Source organism: Aulonocara sp. 'chitande type north' Nkhata Bay, linkage group LG14 (genome assembly GCF_057382095.1).
Source record: "Aulonocara sp. 'chitande type north' Nkhata Bay isolate Kocher_YH1m ecotype deep benthic linkage group LG14, A_spYH_male_GT1.1, whole genome shotgun sequence".
Classification (NCBI taxonomy): Eukaryota; Metazoa; Chordata; class Actinopteri; order Cichliformes; family Cichlidae; genus Aulonocara; species Aulonocara sp. 'chitande type north' Nkhata Bay.
In genome coordinates, this window is record NC_141357.1 from 40,525,083 (window position 1) to 40,553,026 (window position 27,944).

Genomic DNA, 27,944 nt, shown 5'->3' on the forward strand with positions numbered 1-27,944 from the left:
TTTGCATTATTAGGGGTGTGGCTTCTGCCTGACAGGTGGATGGTGACACAAGCGGCTGTAGCTGCTAGCAGTCTGCTTCACCTGAGCTGCACCTCCTGACTGTGTTTGTGCAGTTGGAGCCTTTTGGAGCTCCAGTTGGAGTGAGACGCTGAGCAGGTATTGCTTTGATCACTGTTGTCAAGACGAACTTTTATAAATAAAATTACAGTACAGCAGCTGTTTGCTTACTTCACTGACAGGAGAAGAAATCCCCCCCCCCCTCCCCCCATTGTTGACATGGCAACACAAACATCTCTGTTGTCGTAGTAACACCCAGGTTTCGGCCTCATATACAGAGCATCATCAGTAAATTTCTATTTACAGGATATATTTGTACACAACAGTCGGGCCACCTTTACAAGGTGAAAAATGTCCCAGCATGCAACAGAAACCACCCAGTCGCCTTCAGCTGCACACGTGACAAAGGTCTGATCAGGTGATCACAAAGCCAGGTCACATGATTGACCTAAATCACAAGGACATGAGTAAAAACTGTACAGACGACATCCTCCTCTTCATCAGCGGCGAGATGAAGGTGTTTACCATAATAAGGACAGTTGGAGACGAACAGAGCCAAACTGAACCACACTTTGTCCTTGCTGCTTCTTTTGGGATATTATTTACTGTTAGCAAGTAGCTCACATTTGGGTGAGTTCCCCACAATGGAAGACTGGCAGAGGCCCCGCCCCCTAAAGCAAAACTAAAAGCATAAAAAAATAAATAAAACTAAATAAACTATAAAAAAAAACAAAAAGGAAAAATAAATAATTTCTTTGACAATACTGGGCACGATCAAACCCACTACTGTAACATTAGCATTTAGCAATCATGCTATAAACTAAGCGATCGTCGACCGTTTTCAGATTAGAAACAAGCTGTTAGCTTTACCTGACTTTATCTTAGCTACCTTCTGTGGTTAGCTCGACATAAGAGTACCATTAGAGTTAGCTTTCTTCAGCAGGTAGCCATGTTAAAATAGTTACGGAACTTTTGAAATGTCAGTATTTTTAAAGCTAACTGTGTCACATATATAATATTAAGTACTGTTATCTAACAGTTCATAAAGTTAGTCTTATTATAGTCTTACCCAGAGATAGCAGAGAGTCTATTCAATTTTAGACTACTGCTTACTCGTTAGCTTAGGCCACTTCCTAGCTGTAGTTCATGTTAAGTCTGAACTCATCACGATACTTTTATAGCTACCTATTTCAAGCTAGTCTTCCAGCTAGCTGGTTTCTGTTAACAGACTGCTACGTAAGTATCAGCCTGTGTCTCTGCAAACATGACAAGCATGATCAGCGTGATCCAACACATTTACTCTGTTTTAATAGTGTTAGCCTTAACAGTCAGTTACATTTTCAGACTGAAGCAAATTCAGAATCGTCACTGTTAGCGATGGGTAATCTGGGAATAGTTTTCTCTTTATTATTATTATTTTAAACTAAGCACACTCATCTTAGCTAGGTCACTGCTAGCCATTAAATGTAGCTTACAATAAGTTTATCTTTGCCAATATTAACTTTAAGCTATATTAGCCACAAGATACATTAGTGTTATTTAAACAAAACAAAACTGCTGTTAGCTTCCGTTAGCCTTTAGTAGCACTGCAACTGTATCTCAGTGTGCAGACCGGACAGTTTCAGACTTTATTGATCAATCAGATGTTACTGAGAACATGAAATACTTTTTTTTTTTAAATTAAAGTGCTTTTCCCTTTCTCATTTCCTGTTTCTGTGGCAAATGTTCATGTTAAACAGGAAGTTCAGTGTGTCTGCAGCTACTGGGAATTATGAGGTTTTTTTTCTATTCATTGATCTGTGTGATGTCACAGAGAAAAGCTTCACCCATCTGTTGTTCAAGTCTTCTGCTTGTGAGATACAGCCAATCAGAATAAAGCACGTTTAAAGGCGGAGGAGCAAAACCGGCTTGTGTGAGACAGCGGCTGAGCTGAGGCTCAAGATGATGGGGACTCATGCTAAGCCGCTCTGTGAGAGCTAACGTTGGAATGAGCAGAACGATCCACCTAACAGAGTTTTATGGTTTTGAGTCGTCTGTGTTTAACACTGGCTCAATAATTATGCATATTAGTTTCTAAGCTCCGCCTACACAGGTAACCAAATGCATGTAGAACTAATGTCACACAGATGTTGAACTGCATGGATTCACCCGTTAGAAAACTTGACAAGTAGAATAAACCACCTCCCACTTTGCCTCTGGGTTATTTTTCTGACATCAGAGGATCATTTTACCTTCTTTACCTCAGACTCAGGGGGCAAAGGTCAAAGGTGGTAAGCTTCTATCTTTTCGCCTTGTCACACGTGGAGGATTTCCTTTGGACCGCTGCTCAAACACAAGCAGATGTGGTTTCACGGTGAGGGCACTCATTATTATCACTTGTAATAATCAGCAGATGGAGTAGATTAGCTCCGCCTACACCAGGTACAGCATTAAAATCTGGTCAGATTATTTGCTCCTTCCTATCTGGTCTGCTCTGCGGCTCTGTCATCTGTGATGAGTGTAATAGGTCCAGAGTGAAACCTCCACCTGTGAGAAGCTGATTTCTAACAAACCTTGCAGCAAGAGTAAAGATCAGTTCAGCTCGACTCGTCTCCATCACTGCCCATCAGCCACTCCCTCACCTGCAGAGCGACGGCACAGGTGGGATGGAAGCCCATTTCTGCCCACAAATGGAAACACACTTGCTGCAAACGTCTGAACGTTTTACTCTACTTTGTATTTTGGGGGCGCTGAGCCTTTATTAGTCAGCAGAGAGCGGGCAGGAAGTGGCCGTGGGGAATTGAACCTGCACCTATGAGGTGCCTGAAGGTCTCACCTGTGAAATATTTTTTTGTCATTCAGACACGACCTTAAATATTCGATTCATCTTTTACTTTAAAATTCATTTCAGCCGAGGTCATTGGGTAGCATCCCCCCCCGAAATGGGCTTCCATACATACAGCACTGACCAATAGGAGCTCAGAACCCGTCACTGTGGTATTATGTCGGTGCCAGCCCCCTGCTGCAGGAGTTTCGGACACTTTCTGATGACATCATGCAGGCTTTAAGAGACGCTTAGCTCTGATTGGCTGGTACAAATGGGGTGCAAATATGGCTAGATGGTGACAGACGGCCCCGGTGGGGTTGATGGCGTCGTGGGGGTCGCTGTGGTGCTGGAGTGTCGGGGCGGGGCCAGGTTGAGCAGGGCGCCGACGGTCACGGCCACCTGGGGTAGCCCTCGCTCCTCCAGGATGTGAAGAGGAAGGCACAACTGACTCTGCACAGACAAACACCACAGAAGAAGACACAGCGAGGGGCAGGGGGAACGGATGGAAAACGAAATCAACAGGTAAAATAACTGAAACCATGGCAACGCAAGGATGAAAACAAGGAACGGCAAAAATGATGGAGGAGGAGGAGGAAAGAAGGGGCGGGGCGTGCAGATGGAAGCAGACAGGTGAGAGAGCTTTGAACAGAAGGCTGTGGGCCAAAGACGGGGGCGGAGACAGAAGGAAGTAAGAGGCGGATGGGAAGTGTAGTGCCACAGCGGCAGGTGTCAGTTTTGAGCCGGCTGCCATCAAACACGTACAGATTTAAACTCCAACACATTTGCACGGTGACGCACCAATCAGCACACCTTCCACACAGCTAGGAAACATGGGAGTTTATCAGCACTGAGGTTAATCGATCACCTGACTAACAATAACCTCCGAGTTTAGCTCAGTGAGGCCTGAAAGCAGCGACTGCAGCACAAACTTGTCAGGAAGCTCGGATCAGGATCACGCACTCATGCTTACAGAGAGGGGAGCACCCCCTGCTGGTGGAGGAAGAATAAGGCACTGCCTTGTCGTCATCTTCACAACACGCGTGCTAGAAGCTCTGCTAAGGTGTCCTGGGCCACACCAGTGGACCGACTGCAGTGGCAGGAGCTGGTTTCCACTAGGACACCAGTCCAGTGTCGGTGGGTTGCAGGCGAGTATGAAGCATGAAATTAATGTGCTGACATCAGTTTACACCTTGACTGTGTTACCTGATGTCGGGTCTCTGTGAAGAGGATGAAGCGGCCATTGCTAGCATCGATGGAACAAACCAATCAGGAGGCAAAGACCTCCAGGTGTGTTTGAAAGACAGACAAGTGAGTCGAGCGGCTTTACTGAACTTTATTGATGGAGCTCTAAAAGGAACAGAGCAGAGGCACAGGTCTACAAAACACTCAGACATCCTCATCCTCACTCTTCATCGTAGAACAATCCCATCCTGTGACGCTTCGGCGTGCTCCGGCCGGTTGGAGCCACAGGAAACCCGCCCACGTTGAGGCCGAGTCCCCTCCCACTGCAGGATGCCTCTTTGTTCTGCTCGAGTTTCCACCGTCACAGACATAAGAGCGATGGCGAGGCCATCACATGTCGGTGTCCTGACCCTGCACACCTGTGGGGGTTGCTGCTAGTCCTGCAGTGGGAGGAGTCTCCAGAGCCTCGGTACAGGTGACACTGAAGGTTCCTGCGCTTCGACCGGAGAGCCACCCGGGAGGTCAATGCAGGCATCAGACCACATGTGAAATGCTGATGTGGTGCTCAGAGGTCGTTTCCAGGGAGACGTGTTTCTGATGGGAGGGGCTGACACTTCAAACAGTAAAAAATGGAACGTAAGGCACGGGGCAGAACGCCAACAGGCAGGACGCGAGCGTGAGGGCGAGCTTTGGGGGATCGTCCAGGTCCAACTGAGGGGTCACATGGTCCTCTGGCTCAAACACTCAACTCTGCTGTGCCTCACGCCTTCTACCTGCCCACTGGGCGGAGCATCGGTCACTCAAAGGGTCACGGGGGGGGGGGGGGGGCTGGATGTTCATCGTCGTCAGCAGAAAATGTTTCTGTTAATCAGCAAGGAGGCTGCGACACGCACACCTGTACAGGTGAGAGAGGAACGGCTTATGGATGATTTCAAAGCATATGGGAGAGCATTTGATCCAGCTGCTGGAGTGAACTCGCTCGGATGTTCCTCTGAGCCCACAGCTGATTGGCCGATGACAGACGCTCTAACTCGAGTGGCGAGCATCGCCCCACGCTGATCTGAGTCTTCACCTTTGACCTGAACACGTCTACAGGGCCAGGATCAGAGCCTCAGGAGCAGCGTCAGGTCCCGCAGATGGGCGTGTCTACAGACTAGACGCCGCTGCACACGTCAGGAGACAGACGGACCAATCGCAGCCAGGCTCTTCTCCTCGGCCCAGTTTTTGTGCTAAACTAACGTAACCTGAAAGGTGGCAGTACTACGACAGATCCAGGGCAGGATTCCTGCGTCACTGTGGTGAACGGAGACTCTGAGGGGGACATTGCTGGGATAAATTCACGCCCGCTGCGTGCAACTTGGCGAGATCGCCCTCGGCTCGCTCGGCGTCAGACGTGCGGCGCCAGGTGCACATAAATGGCACACAGCACCGACATGACAGACAGGTAAAAGAGGGCGAAGCCGGCCAGCTGGACCTGAGGGGACAGGCTGACCAGGGGAGGAGCCATGGAGAGCAGCACCTCCACTGTGGCATAAACCCCGCCCCCTTTCCCCTCCAGGACGTCGCCCACTGAACAGAGATGGTCCTGAGTGCGTGCGTGTTGGGTGAGATGGACACGGTGGAGGAAGAACAGAGGAGAGACGCACGGAAGGAGGAAGGGAGCGATGAGAGGCGGGACGATGACAGAGAGGAAGAGAGGCGTTAGTAGAAGAAGAAACTTCAAACTTCACCATCAGTCGTCCAGCCCGATTGGTTGGTTCGTTATGATAAACCGCACGCGTATTTATGACTACCCAGCCCCGCCCCATCAGTCATGGCGGCGTGCTGCAGATCGCACTGAGATTTAATGACAGCGTCAGCAGCAGAGGCCGAACCCGTGTCTGAAATCTCCGAGCCGGGGTCAAAGGTCACTCTCAATAAAAACCCCAGCGGGCCCCGTTTCATTAAAGGCATCGGCTCGTCTGGCAGGAGGACTGATGGGGAACATTTGGATTTGCTGTTGTTCGTTCATCGCTCAGGTGTGCATGGTACCTGTGGGACTCCGATGCGGCGACACGCCTCCAGGAAGTTCTCCACGTTTCTGCGGCACTTGGCCATGGTGAGTTTGGGCTGCGGGCAGACGGGACAGTCAGCGGGGCACACCTGAACAGCAGCGCACACATTAACACTTTACTCACCACGGCAGGGGAGGGGACGTGGATGCTGGGGACGGACCGCGGCCTCACGTGATTGGCCAGGTGACAGAGAACCACGCCGTCCGTCAGGGCTGCTCCCAGGTCACTCGGCAGTGACACTTTGAGACGAGCCTCGATGTTCTTGGAGGGAGAGAGAGGGCTGATCAGTCACCTGTGAACAAGGTAACCCACCCAGGTGAGTCCAGGTACGCACCTTCCTGAGCTGCTCCACCACCTCGACGTCCTCTGCAGCAAGAGGAGGAGCGGCGGGAGCCTCCTCTTGGCTCGGAGGAGCAGAGGTGTCACCTGGAGGACAGAGAGGGAACAGCAGTCACACAGAGCACACCTGACAGGTGAGTGAGGCTGAGGACACACCCCCACAGGACCTCACCTTTCCTCTTCTCCTCCCTCTGCGCGAGCCGGAACAGGAAGCTCTCTGGCCGCACATTGGTAGTTCGACAGGAGGCCACGCCCCCCGAGCTGGGGTAAGACGGCGACTGATTGGCTGAAAGAAGAGAAAATCCAGGTGTGAGCGGGAGGCAGGCGAACACTGGGGAGGGGAGGAGCTTCGGTAAACTGTCGGTCTTACCTGTAGGAGAGAGAGCAGCTCGGTCCTCACCCTGTGGGACAACACAACACAGTCACACAGCTGGACACACCTGGAGGTCAGTGCGAGGCAGCGAGCTTCAGGTGTGCTGCTAGCTCCAGGCTGCTCAGGTGTGTCAACGCTAATGATGTCATTTCAGGTAAAATACTGATTAACATTCAGTGGAATCACTCAGGTACTCTTCACAGGTATTTCTGATCATGTGACTGAACAAAAACAGCTGCTCTGGGGGCGGGGCCGAGACCACTTCTTTCCTGAAACAGTGAAATGACGTCTGTAACTGGGACGTCCTGCAGTGGACACCGGGCCTCATTCACCGAACACGCGTCAGCAAAATCACACACGTGAAACATGAACAACACGACAGCGAATCGCAGTCATTTCTCACTTTAATGAGAAAGAACGCCAGAGGACGCTCGGCTTCCACGGCAGCGGTTAAAAACACCGGACTGAAACACAATGAGGCTATGTCCACACGTACACGGGTATTTTTGAAAATGAAGATTTTCCGTTTTCGTTTATACAAAAAAATCCCGTTCACACATAAAAGCCAAACACGAAGGAAAACGCTGCTAGGAACAGCAGCTATATCTCTAGCCGTGTAGAAATGTTGGCCAATCAGAAGTCGATAAGCCTGGGTGGGAAAGAGTAAACAAAGATGGGGCATAGAAGCAGAACTGAGTCGTCTGTGTGGAGGGACAGTAACTGTGTGTGTGTACGCATGTAAACACTGCAGAGTAACAGTAACAGAAATTCATTTCACCGAAACAACGTGGCGCACAGTGTGACGTCAAAAAAGGCGCACACCTTTGACACTGCGTTTTCTGCGTTTACCTCGTCCACACGTAAACGCAAAAACTGAGTTTTTGAAAATCTCCATTTTCAGTGACCGAAAACGCCGTTTACGTGTGGACGAAAGGCGCAAACGCATAGAAAAATCTGCGTTTTCAAAAATACCCGGGTACGTGTGGACGTAGCCTGAGACTCGTGGAAAAACGAAAAGAAAAAGACCTGAGCGCCGACGGAAAGAGAAGGAGGAAGTCAGCAGACAGGCAGCACCTGACAGAAGACTGGTCTACGATCGTCGCCATGTCCAACGCCGTTCGGCCCCGTTAACATCACCACGTTTGTTTTGGTTTTTTCGACTTTTTGCAAACTGAAACGGACCAAAGAGAAACGACGTGCAGCGAGACACCTCAAAGGACCGTCCCACGTTTACCTGTCCAAGGTTTGCGAATGAGGCCCAGTGACACCTGGTGTTGCTAATGAAATATTGTAACGACAAACCGCTGACTCCGCCTCCTAGAAACTGCCTCACTTTGAAGGTCAAGCATGCGGACACAGTGCAGCATGCACAGTGCAGTACCTGCAGCAGACAGGAGGTGGCGCTATCAGAAGTGTGAGAATAACAGCCGTCTACAGACAGTCCAGCCACAGACTGAGACACAGACAGACAGACAGACAGACAGGGGAGGGGCCAAATAAAAAGAAAGGAAGAGCAGTGATGTCAGTGAACGTTGCGTCCAGCAGGGACGGACGCGTGGAAGGCGTGTGTCACCTGTCTGTGTGAGCCAGGTCGCCTCTTTATCGTGTTTGTGTCAAAGTCGATCTCAAACACCAGGACACACTGACACACAGACAGACACGCAGACAGACAGGAAGGAAGGTGGCGAGGGCGGCGATAAAAAGAAAGGGGGAGGATCAAACTGAGGAGGAAGTGAAGATGAGGAAAAAAGAAAAGGGGAAGAAGAAGAAGAGAAGAAGAAGTAGTTAATGCAGAGATTCAGGTGTTAATGACGTGCAGGTGCTTTCAGCTCATCGTCTGTTTCAGTGAATTTAAGCTCCGACAGCTCGGCAGGTTCAGGAAACGCGTCGCACAAACTTTACCACCTCAGTCTCTCCACAGGAAGTGCCGATGCTCACGGGACACACCCACAGCGTTAATCACCTCTAGGTCCAACGATTTCAGCTCCAGTGAGACGATCAGTGTTTGTTCTCCTGGCTGTGACAATAAAGTTTTTCTAAGGATTTGCGAGCACCGCCGTCACCGTCGGTGATGTTTAGAGAACAATGAGGTCAGCTGACACGTGATGATGCTACAGAAGCAGAGCGGCCAGACTGTTAAACTAAAGTTCACAACGAGGGTCTCTGCTGGGCGGAGACAAACATCACCATGTGACAGGAAGTAGATGCTGAAAAGAGACCAAACTGAACCTGAGAGAGTAACCGCTGCTGCTCGGGTTACTCCTGAACCAGTTTAAACCAGTTTATGGACGCGCCGTGTGACCCTTTATAGACTAACATGTCATCACCACAGTCACAGTAGCCACTCAGAGCCCAGAGGAGTAGATAGGAAAGGGGTAAAGGGAGAGGATAAGGACAGGTGGTGCTGGGTGGGGCTTAGAGGAAAGGTGGACAGGTGTGTTCATGCTGATTCAGTCCTCAGAATCCCTCGGGTTTGTGTGCTTTTTCAAAATAAGAGCGCTCTGCTAACACAGGCTAACACGGCTCCAGTGCGATCGAGCGTGGGGTCAAAGTGATCCACAGAGAGAAACACGTCTGTCTGCGTAACGCTAAAATGAGAGCTCGTTTCTCACCTCGACCTTTAACCTTCATTCAAGTTTGTCACTGATCTGGAGCTCCTCCATGTCACGACATCAAAACTTTGACCGTGCCGCCGGTTCACGTGGTTCATACAGCGGCGAGAAGCCAACCACGAGATGAAAACGAACCCGATAATCAACCACGTAAAACATATTTACACCCAGACGAGTTTCACGCGCTCGAGCCGAGACCACAACACTGAGCAGCTGATAAATATATTTACAAAATAACAGCACGATGAGGAAACGCAGTGCGGACGCAGTTTGTCCTCCAAACGCTTCTGCACACAAACCCGAGCGACCCTGCTCTGAAAATCAGTTAGTAGCTGTTGGGGGTGGGGCCATACTCTTACCATGAACAGGGCGGAGTCGTCTGTGTGGGTGGAGCGTCGGGAGGGGTAGACGTTCTGAGCGCACAAACAGACACCACAGACACACAAACACATTAACAAATACTAACATACAGGTGAGAGCGTGGCGAATGAGGGGTGTGGTTTAAACAGGGGCGGAGCTAGACTCACTGTGCGAGCTTCTAATAACCATCGCTATTAGAAGATCGTTACCTGCTGAGTCGTGCAGCTTTACGTTTTCTCTCAGATATTTGGAACAAAAACGATTTTCCACATTGCTCCCATGTCAGAGGTCAGAGGTCATGCGTGCTTGGCTCCACAGTTTGAAACACTCTCAGCTCTCAGCACCGGTCAGATGGGACAGATCAGCGAGTGAGGGAGCGGGAGTCGCCCTGGGTCACCATGGGCTGTGGAGGCGGGGTTAACTTACGAGACAGGCCTGACCCCGACAGGATGACCCTTGACCTCCATGTCTTCATTTATCTTTGTTAGACGTTTGAAAGTGAACGCACGTGCCGATAAAAACCGACCGACTAATCGCGCCCACACTCGCCGGCGTTTTTCTGTCAGCCTCACACAGCACCATGTTTACCTCTGAGCCAACCAATCATCAGCAAGTGAATCACACGCCTCCATCGTTACAGGAAGTGACACAGGAAGTGAAACGTTATGACTCTGATTCCATCAAACCAATCACGAATTATTATTATTACATCATTTAACAACACCTGTTCACAAAGAGGTACACACCGACTCACACAGACTCACACGCACAGACTCACTCAGACACACACAGACACACACGCTCACACACACAGACTCACACACACATACACACACACACACACACAGACTCACACACACATACACACACACACAGACACACACGCTCACACACACAGACACACACACAGACACACACGCTCACACACACAGACACACACAGACACACACACGCTCACACACACAGACACACACAGACTCACACACACGCTCACACACACAGACTCACACACTCACACACACAGACTCACACACACACACGCTCACACACACAGACTCACACACACAGACTCACACGCTCACACACACAGACTCACACACACACACGCTCACACACACAGACTCACTCACATACACACACACACACACACACACTCACACGCTCACACACACAGACTCACACACACAGACACATACACACACACTCACACGCTCACACACACACACACACACACACACACACACGCTCACACACACAGACTCACACACACACACGCTCACACACACACTCACACACACAGACACACACACACACACTCACACGCTCACACACACAGACACACACAGACTCACACACACAGACACATACACACACACACTCACACAGACTCACCTCTGTGTCAGGACTGGCCTTCGTGGGACTCGGAGCTGCTTTATGCTGAAAAGCATCAACAGAGTTTCGATCAATAACAGCTGATCAGCGATCAATAACGTGCCGTCACCAGTTAAACTGGTACCGTTCGTACCTTGGCGTGTCCGCTCACGTTGTCCCTCTGCAGCGAGCGGTTCTTCTGCCGCTCCTCGTCGTACCTCATGGCGGCAAGCTGCGCCTCCCTCCTCATCCTCTCCACGCCGCCTCTCTGAGGACACAGACCGTCAGTGCTGCTGCAGCTGTGCTCAGCTTCTACCTCACAGGTAAATGGTAAATGGCCTGCATTTGTATAGCGCTTTTCTAGTCCATAGGACCCCAAAGCGCTTTACACTACATTCAGTCATCCACCCAGTCACACACACATTCACACACTGGTGATGGCAGCTACATTGTAGCCACAGCTGCCCTGGGGCGCACTGACAGAGGCGAGGCTGCCGGACACAGGCGCCACCGGGCCCTCTGACCACCACCAGTAGGCAAACACGGGGTCAGTATCTTGCCCAAGGACATTTGGCATGCAGCCAGGATGCAGCCTGGGATCGAACCACCGACCTTCTGATTAGTGGCTGACCTGCTCTGCAACCTGAGCTACAGCCACCCCATGGACTGCCTTACCTGTCCGTGTGAGCCAGATGCGGCCGCGGCGCTATCGACTCCACCCCTGAGGGACAGGAGTTGACACAGTAAGCGAGACAGGAAGCCAGACAGGAAGTGAAAAGAGCAGGTGTGATAAAGGTGAACGAGGACCGTACCTGCCGTGTCTCCTCGGGTCTTCCATCCTCGAAGAGCCGCTTTTCACAGGAGAACCCTGAGCACAGAGACAGGAAGTCACACAGGCTTTTCACAATAAAGCTCAGGTTTTACACCACAATTATCAGTTTATACCTCAAACCACCGACAGACTCGACCTTTGACCTTTCAGAAGTCTGTGTAAAAAGGCTTACTGTAAAGACTGTAGTTAAAAGACGACAAGCAATTGTGGGGTGCATGTGAGTCGCAGGTGTGACTTCCTGTGGGCGGAGCTCTCACCTCTCTGGTGATGCGTCTCTCGATGTAAGCCATGAACTGAGAGCTCAGGCTGGTCCTGTCTCCTCCCCCACGACTCCTCCCCTCCTCCTCCTCCTCCTCACCCGCACAGCTGTCGATGAAGTCGATCTGCTCCAACTCCCCATCTGACACACACACAGAGGAGGAGACGATCCAGACGAGAAGCACCAATCAGCTCCATCACTCACCACATTCACTCTGAGTACTCTGGATTCCGACTGGCTGGCAGCTGTGGAGCGTAACTTCGAACCAGCTGATGGAGACGTCTGTGCAGGTGAGAGCTTCTACCAGTTTCACCTGTCCTAACCATGAGCCACGTCACACTGATCTGAATTGATGATGCTGAAGCAGCCGGAGCCAACCTTCCACTAACACGCTCGGCTTCATCTTCCTCAGCAGTGTGCCAGGCTCAGGTGCGTTTGTTTTACCGCCTCAACCTCTAAACTGATGTGAGATCAGAGAAACGCTCACATGTGCCATTAGGCAGTGCCGCTCCTCCCGCCGCGCCTCCTCGCTGCCTCTGGTCTCGGCTGATGTCGGCCACTCGCTGCGGCAGCTCCGACAGCTCCTCTGAGGCCTGCACAGAGGAGACAGCGCAGTTTCTGCAAACGGAGCTCGAGCAGGAGCGAAATCAGCGGCTCAACACCAGCAGGCTGCGATGGGTGGGCTTATTATTCTGTGGGTCGGCACAGCTCTGATCGTTTAGCAATGCCTGACGGGCTCGCCCTGGTGTGAGCCACGCTAACCACACATTTATCTGCTACAGCACAGTTCATGTAAAAATCCTCCACTGTTAAAGGGTCAGGGGTCAACAGGGGTCAAGATGGAGGAAACGTGTCGTCGACTCATTAAACTAAAAGAAAACAGAACATCGAGGCTGCCGTGACGAAACACTGTCTGTGTTTGTGTGCGTGTGTGTGTGTGTGTGTGACCTCGTTGCTCAGCCATCTCTTGTCTCCGCTGTCGACGCTGTTGAAGCCGGAGTCGAGCGCTCCGTAGGGACGCCCGGGGTAAAGCTCATCCACACTGATGGGGCAAAGTGAGAGAGTCAAAGGCTTTTATTGTGAAAGAGCAGCAGCTTTTGTGTGTGTGTGTGTGTGTGTGTGTGTGTGTGTGTGTGTGTGTGTGTGTGTGTGTGTGTGTGTGCGCGCGCGCGCAGACCAGGAGCTGAAGGTCAGAGGTCGTCTGTCGTACTCGGGCAGGTCCGGCGTCGTCTTGCTGGCCTCCAGATTCAGGTACTTAAATATGTGAACTTTCCCTTTAATGCAGATCTGCAGACAGGAAGCAGACGTTAGCTCTGAACCGACACCTGCACAGGGACGCCTGCGAGGTCACTTCCTGCGTACCTGAGCGGGCGGGGTCTGCAGCGGGTTGTTGTCGAGGACGATGGTCTGCAGCTGCGTGAGGCGGCGATAACAGACGGGGATGGAGGTCACTTTGTTACAGGAGAAGTCGAGACGCACCAGAGGCAGCTCGGCCAGCTCTGCAGGGACGACCAATCAGATTACTCCACGAGCCATCACGCTTCACTTCCCAGGTTTGACAACACAATGACTCAATTCTCTTCTTCTTATGGTTCCATCCGTTCTTTTGAGGGGTGGAGCCTATCCCAGCTACCATAGGGCGAAAGGCGGGGCACACCTAAATACTACTAATTATTACTAATGGCCACTAGTGGACAATTGGCAGTACTGCACGTGTTTTTTACTGTCTCATCATCCTGGAGGAAAATTAAAGAAACCAAGACGACCTATGACTGCTGTGGATCTACATTGCGCCCAGGCACGTTCAGATCCCTGAACGTGGCGTGGAGTATCGCCTCGCATTGCTGCCGGGACTGACCGCTATGTCTGGTTTTGATCTGGGTGGATAAGTGAGTTTAAACGAGCTGTGCTGACCGCCGGGGTCGCGGTGGAGCGTCAGCGATTGGTGTGATTTGCCATTCGGTTAAACTCAAAGACGTGCAAACGACTATACTGTTTTTACCTGCTGGGTGGGCGTGTCCCCGTAGCTCTGACGTCAGGTGAAAACTGTGGATCGCCTGTTCTAGGATTTTACTACTCAGCTGTAAAAAAACTAAATCTGACTCGCCGTCAGAACTCGCTCAGGAGTTCACAGACGAGTCGAGACAAGCAGAGAAATGTGGCAGCGACTGAGCTGTGAGAGAGAGAGCAGCTCTTTGGAAAGATAGCAGGAAATGCCGCGGCCGCTTTGAAACCTGAACACAACAGCGGGCGCTTCGTGCCACTGCTGTTCGGCCTGTGTGGTGATTTTAATCACGTTGCTTTGACGGGTGGAGATTCACGACACTGATGTTTGGGTCAGAGGTTAAAAACTGCAGCTCACCCGTCTGCATGTGCACTGGGGGAGGAGGAGCTCCACGCTCACACAGGAGCACCAGACCCATCAGTGGGTTAGTCTGGTCTGAGCCATGCCCTCTGCCGTGGGCTGACTGACAGCTCAGTGGGAGGAGCTTAGATTGGCAGCGCGATCCAGGTGTTTTATTCCAATTTAACCTGCAGTCATTTATCAGGGCCTGAGTCAGCTGATCGGCTGATACAGAAACAATAACTGATAACAGACAGCGCAGACTCCAGGCTGTGAACACAGCGGTCACCATCGTTTCACGCGTTTGTGTGTGTACCTGGTGGCAGTCGGACCAGGTGGTTTCTCCTGATGTTCAGGTCTCTTAGAGCCTCCAGCTGGCCCACCTGAGCAGGCAGAGTCTGGATCTCGTTGCAGCTCACATCCTGTGGGCGATCAAAGATAACGATAATCAATAAGCGCTGCGATCGGTCAGCGAGGATGCCGACGTGCGGCGTGAGAGGACCGACCAGCTCGGTGAGGTGCCTCAGCTGTCCCAGCTCCTCCGGCAGGGAAACCAGCTTGTTGTTGCAGGCGATCAAAACCTTCAGAGGGAGGCCGCAGACGACGGCGGGCAGCACCGACAGCTGGTTCCGACTGAGGGGAGGGGCATTAAGAGAGGGGCGGGGTCACAGACACAGGCATCCAGCTGTCATCGGTAAACATGTGACAAGTGTGCATGTGACAGAGAACAGAGGAAGAGGAGGACTACGAGACAAAACAGAATGAGACAAAGAAAAGAAAGACGATGAAGAGCAGAGAGGAAGAAGAAGAGGAAGACAAAAAGCAGAAGAAGATGAGGAGACGCTTCCAGATTCCTTCTGGTCCTGCTGATGACACCAAAAGTGGGCTTCATGGTTTCCGACCAATAAAATCAGCAGAATTCAAGCCGTTGGTTCAGTGAGCAGCACCCACAGGTCACCCACAGAAAAGCACGCCACAAGGTGAGGACATGCCAGAGGACTTCCTGTTTGGTGCCGTCTGACAGAGCGTGGAGCTCGTGATAAATGAAACAGACCTGAGGCACACAACTGCACAGGTGTGTGTGTCTTTGTGTGTGTTACCTGAGGTTCAGGTAGGTAAGCGCCTGCAGGTTGAGCAGGCCGTCAGGCAGCGACCGCAGACAGTTCTGGTACAGGTTCAGACTCTCCAGAGACACGAAGAGACAAACCTCAAGAGGAAGCTCCGACAGCCGGTTACGAGACAGATCTGCACACACACACGGTACAGGTTAACCCGAGATCACACACACGGTACAGGTTAACCCGAGATCACACACACGCACACGGTACAGGTTAACCCGAGATCACACACACGGTACAGGTTAACCCGAGATCACGCACACGGTACAGGTTAACCCGAGATCACGCACACGGTACAGGTTAACCTGAGATCACGCACACGGTACAGGTTAACCCGAGATCACACACACGGTACAGGTTAACCCGAGATCACGCACACGGTACAGGTTAACCCGAGATCACACACACGGTACAGGTTAACCCGAGATCACACACACGCACACGGTACAGGTTAACCCGAGATCACACACACGGTACAGGTTAACCCGAGATCACACACACACACACGGTACAGGTTAACCTGAGATCACGCACACGGTACAGGTTAACCCGAGATCACACACACGGTACAGGTTAACCCGAGATCACACACACGCACACGGTACAGGTTAACCCGAGATCACACACACGGTACAGGTTAACCCGAGATCACACACACGGTACAGGTTAACCCGAGATCACACACACACACACGGTACAGGTTAACCCGAGATCACGCACACGCACACGGTACAGGTTAACCCGAGATCACGCACACGGTACAGGTTAACCCGAGATCACACACACACGTGTTCCTGAAGCTGCTGGTGACCCGCGCACACACGGAGCTCACACATGAACATAACCCGCCTCCGAGGACTGCAGAGCGCCGAGGGGACGCTTGGCCCCTGCTCACTCTGCACACACAGAAATGTGAGATACTCTGAGATGGGCGATGTTGTGACTCTAAAGCAGAGATACAGAGCGAGCTGAGGAGTGAAGCAGCTGTGAAGCCTCAGCTCAGAGAGAGGAGGAGCCTGGACAGGTATGGACAGGTACTGCTCACAGACCCGCCTATGAAGCATTTGTTCCTGCAAGGCTCAGGATCCGCGGAGCAGTCTTCCCCCCTCATCCAACATCAGCCTGGTCAAGCATCGCACCTGGGCGGCACTCACTCAATTCATGGCACACACGCGAAACACTCGTGTTTGTTTGTTTCCGGTCTCGTGCTTCCCGAGTATGTCCAGGGAGATGACGAAACCCAATCAAACACGTTAAACTGTGACGTCATTGCAGGCTACGTACAGCGAATATCGGTTTGGGTGCAATTTAGTGTGAATGAAAGGAGCACGCGCAGCATCAGCATGGCGGGCTTCGATCAGCTGATCGATAATCAATGCTGTTTGTTCTGTACGTTTGTTTTGCTCGGCACGCCGGCCCGGGCAGGCGGAGCCGCCTCTGTGTCCTCCTGGCTCGTTATCTAATCGAGTCGAACAAAATAAAGCCAGCCAGGTGTGTGGTCACCTTTGGGCCCAGTCTCTGACTTCAGCCCCCCCCCGCGGGTGGTCAGCCTCCCCTCGCCCCGGTGACCCCGCACGCCTCCTCCGCAGTGTTTACAGGCTGTCGGGGGCAGAGCTAACATGCTAACAAACAAGCTGGCAGGTGAAGCGGCACGAGCCGTCACCTCTGAGATCAGGTGACAACCTCTCAGCCTCCCCGCAGTGAGAGCCGTTAACCGCAGCTTTAAACGCGGCGGCAGCACCCAGGTAACCGCGCTAACCTTGCTAACATGCTAAGAGCAGCTTACCGGGCTCAGACCCGAACCGTCCGGTACAAAAACGCCTCTGCCGGCGGGCTCGGTCCCCGGATTCACTGTGACTGCCTGTCTGCGCCGGTACTCTCCGCTCGGAGAGCCCGGTAAAGGCAGCGGAACCCCGACACGGTGCCGATTTCTGAGTTCGATGTTTGTCACAACACCGGCCTGACGGTGTCCCAGCCTACCCGCAGCCTCAAACCCGACTTCCCCTAAGCACTCCGGACTAAGCCACCGCCCACGGCCCGCTATACACGGCCCGCCGCCGGGCCGGGTCCCGGTGCGGTTCACTCACCGGCCCTGGTGGTGTCGGTCAGGTCGTGGTTGGCGGCGCACCGGGGGAACTCCTTCAGCTTCCTGCCGCTCAGGTTCAAGCTCCCGGTGGCCGCGGCTTCGTCCAGCGCTCGGTCCAGAGAACGGTTCCAGGGCGCCGGGCCCAGTCCGTTACTATTCCCGGTGCCGCCGCCCCCGATGGTGAAGCTGAGTCCGGCGCTGTCCGCAGAGCCCAACAACACCGAGGCCGCCATTACACGCTCCGGCTGTTAGCTCGGTGCTAACGGCTAACTCCCACCCTAAAGTCCAGGCCGGAGCATGCGCATTGCGGCGCTGGACAACAAGACGAAGCGAGCAATGCTGTAGTATTACTGCAGTACTACTACTTTATTACTGCTATAGTGCAGCTGCAATACTACTGTAGTATTATTAGTACTGCTGTAATATTGGCATCACTATACCACTATAATTTAGTACTATTGTAATACTACTAGTCAAACTGCAATACTACAGTACTATTAGATAAGATATATAACTCTTTGTTGTCATTGCACAGTTATAGAGTACAATAGTTCAATGAAGTTGGAAAACTGTCCTACGTCGGCACTACATGTAACACGACACGATACAACACAGTATAATAACTTAGTAATAAAAATGAATAACTGTATGTGTATTTCACACTGTTATTATTGCACATTAGTCATTATTGCACCTTGTTATAAATATAAATATTATTATTGTTATTGTTTTTACCCCCCCCCCCCCCCCCCCAAAAAAAAAAAAAAAAAAGTCCAGGGAGGTATCCAGTCAGGTCAGCTGTTAGCATTGATCAGGGCTGTTGCCCTGTTGTAACAGCTGTCCTTGAGTCTGTTTGTTCGGGACCTCAGCAGCCTGAACCTCCTGCCAGACGGCAGCAGCTTAAACACCCGGTGTCCTGGGTGTGTGCAGTCCCGGAGGATGCTGCGTGCCCTCCTGAGACAGCGAGTGCTGTACAGGTCCTTCAGGGAGGGAAGAGGATGTCCAATGATTTTTGGGCCATATTGATGACCCTCTGGAGTGCCTTTCTGTGTGGTGTGGTGCAGCTGGAGAACCACACACAGGTGCAGTACGTCAGCACACTTTCAATGCACCAGCGGTAGAAGACGGTCAGCAGCTCCTTCAGGTCCATTTTTCTGAGGATTCTCAGAAAGTGGAGACGCTGTTGGGCCTTCTTTAAACCCGCTGTGGTGTTTGAGCTCCATATACTAGTAGTGTAACACTACAATTGAGTGAGGAGACTCATTACTGGAATATTTCTAACATTTTGAGTTATTTTCCAGTGTTAGAAAATCAGCACTGCTCAGTGTTAGCCATTGTTGATCTTCAAAACTGACTAGGTTACTTTTAAACATATAACATAGTGTTGTATTTAACACTCAGAGGAGTGGACCCATATAGACACTCTCTAGTGTTAATTTAACACTGGAGATTTTGCTGTGTAGAGATGGGCAGTAACGTGTTACTGTAATCTGATTACTTTTTCAAGTAATGAGTAAAGTAAGGGATTACTATTGCAAAAACGGTAATTAGATTACTGTTACTTTCCCGTAGGAACGCTGCGTTACTAAAACCATGATTTTTTTGTGAGAATGTCTCATGACAGTGACATAAGCCAGCACGACGTTCGTGACAACAGCTGTGTGCAGATCAACAGTGGATCATATATCCAGTGCAGAGAGAGTATGAGCGTGCAGCGTTTAAAGCGTGGAAGTACTGACCTTACTTTGAGTTTGATTCCATAAAAAGTGACAAAAACATTAGTGTCCGCTGTGCGTGGGAAGAAAACTTCTTTTTACAGCGAAAAAAACCCTAAACTTCCAAACAAGCACCGAGTAGCTGCCAAGGAAATTCACAGACAACCTTGTGGATTCTTCCACTGACCGCGGCACACCTGCACCAGGGTAAACCTCCGCCTGCCCCACTCCTGCTTTACAGGTGAAAATAGATCAACAGGACCGCTGAGTCTTTGACTTTATTTATTTTCTGCTGTGTTTTACTTGCATCTATTTGAAAGACTGAGTGTAAACACACAAAATATTTTATTTTATGAGCTGGAATGTGCAGAAAATAGGTTTAAATGTTAAACTAATTTCTTCCAGTCAGAGAATGTTGCAGATAATTAAATCTTTGCTTGATGCATAAAGTTAAAAGATTAAAACTGATAAACAAGTTTTAAAAAGAGACTTTTCCATTTGATTACATTTTGTATGATGGATTGTCGAAAAGTAGAATTGGGCTGAAAGATCTATCGCTTTATCACCTATTCAGGTTGTAAATCATGTTTTTAAAAAGTAACTAAGTAATTAATTACTTTGAAAATAAGTCATCAGTAAAGAAACGGGATTACTTTTTTGGGGAAGTAATTAGTAATTAGTTACTGATTACTTTTTTCAAGTAACTTGACCAACACTGCTCACTACCACTGTAATACTTAATACTACTGTTACATTACTGTAGTACTACCACAGAGACACTGGAACAGAGAGCCTGGCGAGCAGTCACGATGCTGCTGAAATACTCCAATACTCTTTTAAGATTACTGCCCATCGTACTGTGTTCTGATTTTTTGCAGGCGATCACTGACAGGTATTTGTATATGTGTACAGCAATACTACAGTTGTTATTATAATATTACTTTTGTAATGCTCTTACTGCTTCTAATGCTGTAATACTACAACAGATACAGCCCAGTGCTTTGTACAATACTGCTACTGATACCACAGTACTATAACTATTTAATGCAATAATACTATTAACAATGTAATACAGTGCTTATAATAGTATAATACAGCTGGCACGCTACCATACTACTGCTAATACAGCAGTAATACTTGTCGTACTACTGTAATTCCCAGCTTTGTTGCGGTGAGCAGATCTCTGTACTCACTCATGTCGTTTTTATTATAATTTAATAAACAGGAGGAGGAGGTGCTCAGTGAGCAGCATGGACATGAGTCCATCACAGGGATAGCTCAGAGTCACAGAGGCTGAGCAGGTTTGAGCATGTGCAGAGGATGGCGGCTGAAGATGGAGCTGCCAGGCGGGCGGAGGAGAGGAAGATCTGAGAGGAGGCTCATGATGCAGTGAAGAAGAAGAGGAGGAGTCGCCGCCCTGCTGGCCAGCAGAGAGAATGCAGGTTTACGCTTGAGGGTTTTTTATTGTTTAGTTTATTTTATTTAAAATGACGTAACATCCTGGAAAAGTCAGGAATTCAGACAATAACAGGATTTTTTTTTCTTAAAAAAAAAAAGAAAAGCAGGGGCTCCTTCACCGCTGACGTCAACCGCTCCACAAACGTCATCTCCCAGAGTTCACAGCGCTGTCGCATACCGGCACATGCGCGTCCAGGCGGTGTTCGGGGTCGGCTATCATGGCGACGTACGTGGACATCCTGAAGAGCGAGTTTCCTGAGATCGACGCGGAGCTGTTCGACTACATCACAGGTGAGAGGCCGGGCACCGGGCCGCTGTCCGGGGGGAGCGAGCCGCTGTCCGCCGGCCCGGAGCCGACGGGGGTTAGCCTGACAGCGGCTGCTCTTTAGCCAATGAGCTAACGAGCTAACCGGGTTGACAGCACTCAGAGCAGGGACACCGGCTAGCACGGCATAACCCGGCACGCCTGGACCTGAACCTGGGTTAGCACGGCCTGAGAGATCCACAGGTAGCGGAAACACGGAAGCAGCATTAGAGGAAGCAGAAACCCTGAGACTCAATTATTGATCCTGTGATTGATCCAGCCCAGAGGCAGCTGGTGGGGGCTCTGACATTAGGAGGGTTTCCACCAGCTTCTTCCTCGTGGTGTATGAACGGGAGCAGACACGCAGCCTGGAGCTGCTGGTCCTCCTGCTGAGGTGTGTTTGTGTTTCAGGGGTTCTGGATGGCGGCGGGGCGGATTTCGAGGACAGCGAGGAGGTTTACGAAGCGGTCGGCGGCGTGCTGCAGGAGGTGTCAGCTGACAGTAAAAACGAAGATGACATCCGAGACATCTGTCTGCAGATGTTCAACACGCTGAAACTGTGAGGACTGGGTGGGCGGGGTCTGGGCCGTCGGGAGAGGTGGCGTGCTAATGTGAAGGTGTGTGTGTCTTTGTGTCTTTCAGAAACCACCACCGCGGCGCTCAGAGGCAGGTGCTGCTGGACGCTCCCGTGCAGCTCTCCCAGATCTCTGCAGACAGCGGTAAGGTCAACACGCCGAGGAGCACGCACACACACACAGGCTGTAAGAGTGCAGAAACCAAACACACTCCTAACACGCACCTAACCAGAACACACCGTGTGTGTGCTACCAATCAAAAGTTTGGACACCTTCTCATTCGATGGTTTTTCGGAGTAATGTAGCAAAGAACAACTCTAAATATGTTTATATTTTAGCTTCCTCCCTTTGCTTTGTTGACAGCGCTGCAAACCCTCGGCCTTCTCTCAGTGAGCTTCATGATGTAGTCACCTGACATGGTTTCACCTCACAGGTGTGCCTGTCAGGGTTCATTTGACAGGTTGGTGCACAGCTGACAGCCTGTTTGACAACTGCTGGAATTTATCTTATGGCAAGAACCAATCAGCTGAGAGAAACAACAGTCCATCATTACTTTAAGAACTGAAGGTCAGTCAGTCCAGAAAACTGCTGAAACGCTGAATGTGTCCCCAAGTGCAGTCACAGAAACCATCCAGCACTGGGATCAAACTGGCTCACACGAGGACGCCCCAGGACAGGAAGACCAGGAGTCCCCTCTGCTGCTGAGGAAACATTCATCCGAGTCACCAGCCTCAGGAATCACAAGTTAACAGCAGCTCGGATCAGAGCCCAGATAGATGCCTCACAGAGCTCCAGCAGCAGACACATCTCTGCATGTTCAGAGGAGACTGTGTGAATCAGGCCTTTGTGTCAAATAGCTGCTGAGAAATCACGACTAAGGAAAAGCTACAAGAGAAGAGATTTGTTTGGGCCAAGAAACACAAGGAGTGGACGTTCTGTGCTTTGGTCTGATGAGTCCACATCTGAGATCTTTGGCTCCACCAGTTCATGTCTTGTGAACTGATGGTCTCTACGTGCATGGTTCCCACTGTGAAGCATGGGGGAGGAGGTGTGATGGTGTGAGGGGGCTTTGATGGTGACACTGTTGGGGATTTATTCCAAACTGAAGGCGCACTGACCCAGCATGGCTACAACAGCATCCTGCAGCAACATGCCATCATTTATTCTTCAACGGCACAATGAGCACAAACACAGCTCCAGGCTGTGTGAGGGCTCTGTGACCAAGGAGAGTGATGGAGTGGTGCGCCAGACACAGGCACCTAAACCCAGTGGAGATGGTTTGGGATGAGATGGAGCGCAGAGTGAAGGCAAAAGGGCCAACAGGTGCTCAGCATGTCTGGGAACTCTGTTGGAAACCATTTCAGGAGACGACCTCACGAAGCTCATGGAGAGAATAGAAATATAAAGCAAAGGGGGGCAATTCTGAAGAATGTAAAACTAGGGCTGAGTATCGTCACTGTGTCAGTTTTGACTCAGACAGTCAGAAATATTCTAATTCTGATCATTTATCAGCACACATCCATGTTTCATATCTGTGTATAAACCAAAGCTGACACTGAGACTTCATCAGAGGTGTGAGCATCACAGCAGGTGTAACTGAGGATCCAACAGAGAAACATGAAGCAGGTTTTCCTGTTCTGGCTTTTTATAGCAGAAAACCTTAAAAATATTCTGCAGTCGATCAAAAACTGAAGCAAACCATGAATCAACATGTGAACATGACCTGATGAGGTTTGATTACAGACACAGCTGAGCAGTCATTTGTTTCCATTCGTTCAGTTTGAACAGCAGAGACGAGGCTTTGCTGTCAGAGGCCGACAGCACTGAACACAGCAGCAGACTGGTGGCTAATAAACAGAGAATAATGCAGGAAGCAGAGATTTGATGGTAAACTGGTCTCTGAGTGCTGAGAGAGAGAGAGCTGTGCAGGAAGTACAGCAGCCAAAGTCAGAGGGAGCTCATGAGCATGGTTATCAAACGTGAAGCGCAGTTTGATCTTCTTTTGCTGCTGGTTCAGTCAGTGTTGGTCAGAGTGACGAAACCTGCAGCTTCAGGATCTGTGAGCCGTCGACTCTCAGCAGACGAGCTGCTGGAACAGTTCATGCTGGGTCTGACAGAAAGGTCACACTTGGACCTCTGACCCCTGTCCACCTTTGAAAGCAGCAACATCGGGCACGTGAGCATCAGATCTGGACCAGGGAGCATGCAAGAAGCTGGGCAGGTCTGATGAATCACGTTTTGACTCAGTCAGTTTAATGTCACGTGTGTGCCCACTACACCTGCTGTCTGCGAAGACAAACGCCATTAATATTATTACTTATTGATGTCATGTCATGTATTGATCTGCCCGTTTCCTTCTCCTCAGTTTCTGCAGCCAAAGACGCTGAGGGCATCTGGATGATGAGACGTGCTCAGAACACGGTATGTACCGGAAACCTGGGAGACTCGTTCGTGGTGACGTTAGCCTGGCTGCGCGGGACAAAGATTACAGCCTCTGACTAAAAAGTCAAAAAAGCCGTGATGGACGATCATCAATAAGCCTTCGATTCAATCAGCAGATGATTGATTTAGCACTAGCTTTAGCCTGCACGTGTCCGGGTTTGGTCACCAGCATTTGTGTATCGACACGTTAGTCTGCCAGTCAAACGAGATGGATGGAAACGTTCAGCACAGACGAGAGCCAATCAGAACTGAGTTGTGTAGAAAGGTGTGACGAATGTGGAAGTGGTCCAATCAGAAGCGACCTTCCTGCGCAGTCAGGTTCGATCTGCCCAGGAAACAGTTCAGCTAGCTTCCTGTTTCTCACAAAACGCGACAAAAAGGAGCAGCGACACATTTCACAGTGGATGTGATGAAAACACGGCCACTCAGGGGCAACGCGACAAACTGGAACGTCCTGATGCTGCTTCGACTAAAACCAGAAGAAAGTAGACGCCTAAATTACGACCAAAGCTAAATGAACACATGACAGATGTGAAAACCACATGAGCTCCTCAGACTGTCGGCAGAGTCACGAGGAGGCGAGCTGAAGGCGGGGTTGGGTCTCATCGGTCACACTGCGAGTCTGAACGCTCCGCATTAAATGCAGCGTGGCGTTCTGGCCCGCTGCTCTCGGCGGGACCTGTCTCTCAGGTTACGGCAGGTGTTACTGAGCGCTCCTCTGCTTTCTGTCTTCAGACGGTCGACGCCAAGAAGCTGGAGAAAGCCGAGGCGAAGCTGAAAGCCAAACACGAGCGCAGGAGCGAGAAGGACTCGCAGAAGGCCTCCAGCCCACTGTGAGTCCACCGTCCACCTGTCATCACCTGCACACACCTGTGCCCCTCTCACCTGTCCTCCTGTTTCCTCAGAGTCCTGGAGGAGGCGTCGGCCAGTCAGGCCAGCAGTAAGAAGGACAGCCGAGTCGACCAATCGGGGAAGAACCGCAGCTACGACATCCGCATCGAGAACTTTGACGTGTCCTTCGGAGAGAGGTGAGCGCTCGGAAAACACCAGCGGGGGCGCAGCGGGGTGGGACGGCTCGTTTTCTCACACTGCCGTTTGTGTCTCAGATGTCTGCTGCAGGGGGCGGAGCTGAGCCTGGCGTCGGGCCGGCGGTACGGCCTGATCGGCCGCAACGGCCTGGGGAAAACGACGCTGCTGAAGATGCTGGCAAGTCGCAGTCTCCGTGTCCCGGCTCACATTTCCATCCTGCACGTGGAGCAGGAAGTGGCAGGGGACGAAACGTCGGCGCTGCAGAGCGTCCTGGAGAGCGACACGGTGCGGGAGGACCTGCTGGGCGAGGAGAGGAGGCTGAATGCTCGCATCGCCAATGGAACGTAAGAAAAACGCTCTGAGGCGTGACTCGCAGAACATCTCTCACATTTAATTCAGCTAATGAGAGTGCAGCAGGCGGCGTGTTTGTCCAATCAGCTGCAGCTGTCTCTGATGCGTGTTGTTTCAGTGCCGACGGGATGGAGAGCGTGCGGCTGTCCGAGATCTACGGAAAGCTGGAGGAGATCGAAGCTGACAAGGCGCCGGCCCGGTAACTATGACAACCGCACCGACACGCTGGTGTTCTTCTTCACTGGTGTTTTTCCCTGCAGCTGACAGGAAAGATTTCTCCTCGTCCTCTGCTGTGATCCTCCAAGGCGGCGGCGTGTTCGAGGCTCTGTGATAAAGTCGTACACGTCCGTGAGCTCGATAATGCCGCTATTACCCGGCCGGCAGGGAAAAAGACGGGTGCCCAGGTACACCGCGTTAAATCAGCCCCACCCACAGAACACAGTGCGTAACCACAGAGTCTACGTCGGGCTGGAAAACGTTGTGAAGCCGCCGTGATTATTGGGATCCAGATGTGAGAAAACAAGTCTTAACGATGAGCCAACGGTCGGCGAGAGCAGGGCTGACGTGCAGACAGCTCGGTGGAGGCGATGAGTGCGGCTGCAGGCTGACACAGCACCCGACGCAGCGCCTCAAAACATGGAAAACCTTTAAATCTCCTGATGAAGTGAAAGTTAAGGCGGCGCGGTGGTTCTGGGGTTAGTGCTGCTGCCTCACAGCAGTCTGCAAGGGTTCCGCCCATAGTCCAGTCACATGATGTCAGGTTTGCCCCGACATAGGCTCCACCCCCACCGACCCTGAACAGATGGAAGTTAAAGGTCTAAATCCGGCCCCTTGTGTGTTCAGACAGCAGTACGAGCCTCTCGCTGATCATCAGGTCACTGAGCACGTGTGACGTCTGAGCGTGTCCGTTTACCTGTGTGATGAAGGACGCGCTTGAGAATCGAGAAGCTAGTCAGCACAGATGTGGTGATGAATTTGTAATCGTGAGGTCGATGGTTTGATCCCCGGCTCCTCAAGTTCACCTCTGTGTCTCGGGTAGAGGGCAGGTTTATGAGGAGTTTAACCAATAAGATGCATAAAAGCTGGTAGACCCGCCCACTGAGCACAAAGCCTCCATCCAGTCGCGTTCGTACCTCAAGTTAGACGTGAAGTGCTGTGAGAGGTTTTCACCAGCAGGGGGCGCCATGGCGAGGCTTCGCCTGCTGCTGATGTATCTACTCAGAGGACAAACACCGGAGAGGGTGTCGGTTTGAAACCCACAGACTAAAGAAGCTGTTATTCTCTCGTCCAATCAGAGCGTCTGTCATCCTGGCTGGTCTTGGATTTTCTCCCAGAATGCAACAGCAGGCCACAAAGTGAGTCACATGTCCCCCCCCCCCCCCACACACACACACACACACTCCTGTTTAGTGTCATGCTGAGTGTGTTTTCTCTGCAGGGAGTTCTCTGGAGGTTGGAGGATGAGACTGGCACTGGCCAGAGCTCTGTTTGCTCGGTAAGTGATGCACACACACACACACACACACAGAGTCACACACACACACAGAGTAACACACACAGAGTCACACACACACACACACACACACACACACACACAGAGTAACACACACAGAGTCACACACACACACACACAGTCACACACACACACACAGAGTCACACACACAGTCACACACACACACACACACACACAGTCACACACACAGCCACACACACAGTCACACACACGCAGAGTCACACACACACACGCACAGTCACACACGCAGAGTCACACACACACACGCACACACACACACACGCACGCACAGTCACACACACACACGCACACACACACACACGCACGCACAGTCACACACACACACGCACAGTCACACACACACACGCAGAGTCACACGCGCACACACACACACACACGCACAGTCACACACACACACGCAGAGTCACACGCGCACACACACACACACACACACACACAGTCACACACACAGCCACACACACAGTCACACACACGCAGAGTCACACACACACACGCACAGTCACACACACAGCCACACACACAGTCACACACACGCACACACACACACACGCACGCACAGTCACACACACGCACGCAGAGTCACACAAAAAAGAGTCACACACACACACACAGTCACACACACAGAGTCACACACACACACGCACAGTCACGCACACACACACACACACACACACACGCAGAGTCACACACACACAGAGTCACACACACACACAGAGTCACACACACACGCAGAGACACACAC

The 27,944-nt window shown here is 51.2% G+C and overlaps 2 protein-coding genes across 9 annotated transcripts in view; one reads left to right on the forward strand and one right to left on the reverse strand.

Moving 5' to 3' along the window:
• Positions 1-267: 267 nt before the first annotated feature.
• On the reverse strand, positions 268-18,093 carry lrch3 (leucine-rich repeats and calponin homology (CH) domain containing 3). 7 transcript variants are annotated; one of them, XM_086262601.1, is made up of 22 exons: positions 17,795-18,093; positions 15,690-15,834; positions 15,096-15,222; positions 14,906-15,011; positions 13,608-13,744; positions 13,423-13,532; positions 13,194-13,287; positions 12,733-12,838; positions 12,244-12,386; positions 11,967-12,022; positions 11,830-11,875; positions 11,309-11,422; positions 11,176-11,220; positions 9,783-9,836; positions 8,385-8,453; positions 8,193-8,264; positions 6,809-6,839; positions 6,611-6,724; positions 6,434-6,525; positions 6,223-6,360; positions 6,077-6,154; positions 3,321-5,630 (listed from the first exon to the last, which is right to left on the reverse strand). In XM_086262601.1, the coding sequence occupies exons 1-22, from the start codon at positions 18,024-18,026 to the stop codon at positions 5,433-5,435; spliced, it is 2,307 nt and encodes a 768-aa protein (XP_086118727.1). In that variant the 5' UTR covers positions 18,027-18,093; the 3' UTR covers positions 3,321-5,432. The 7 variants fall into 7 exon arrangements, 6 of the variants coding, with proteins under 6 accessions (XP_086118723.1, XP_086118725.1, XP_086118727.1 ...); XM_086262597.1 differs by lacking the exons at positions 3,321-5,630; positions 9,783-9,836 and adding an exon at positions 268-3,313 and having other exon boundaries at positions 17,795-18,092; XM_086262596.1 differs by lacking the exon at positions 9,783-9,836.
• Positions 17,305-27,944, forward strand: part of abcf3 (ATP-binding cassette, sub-family F (GCN20), member 3) — a 25,301-nt gene continuing 14,661 nt past the window's right edge. Inside the window, exons 1-12 of one of the 2 annotated variants that reach the window (XM_086262602.1) lie at positions 17,305-17,452; positions 20,734-20,950; positions 21,066-21,257; positions 21,682-21,829; positions 21,913-21,989; positions 24,211-24,266; positions 25,023-25,120; positions 25,193-25,315; positions 25,394-25,660; positions 25,786-25,866; positions 26,963-27,022; positions 27,106-27,162. In XM_086262602.1, the coding sequence (XP_086118728.1) occupies positions 21,185-21,257; positions 21,682-21,829; positions 21,913-21,989; positions 24,211-24,266; positions 25,023-25,120; positions 25,193-25,315; positions 25,394-25,660; positions 25,786-25,866; positions 26,963-27,022; positions 27,106-27,162 (1,040 nt within the window). In that variant the 5' untranslated portion in view covers positions 17,305-17,452; positions 20,734-20,950; positions 21,066-21,184. Of the gene's footprint in view, positions 17,453-18,992; positions 19,750-20,733; positions 20,951-21,065; positions 21,258-21,681; positions 21,830-21,912; positions 21,990-24,210; positions 24,267-25,022; positions 25,121-25,192; positions 25,316-25,393; positions 25,661-25,785; positions 25,867-26,962; positions 27,023-27,105; positions 27,163-27,944 lie in introns of those variants that run through there. The other variant, XM_086262603.1, reaches the window with a different exon arrangement.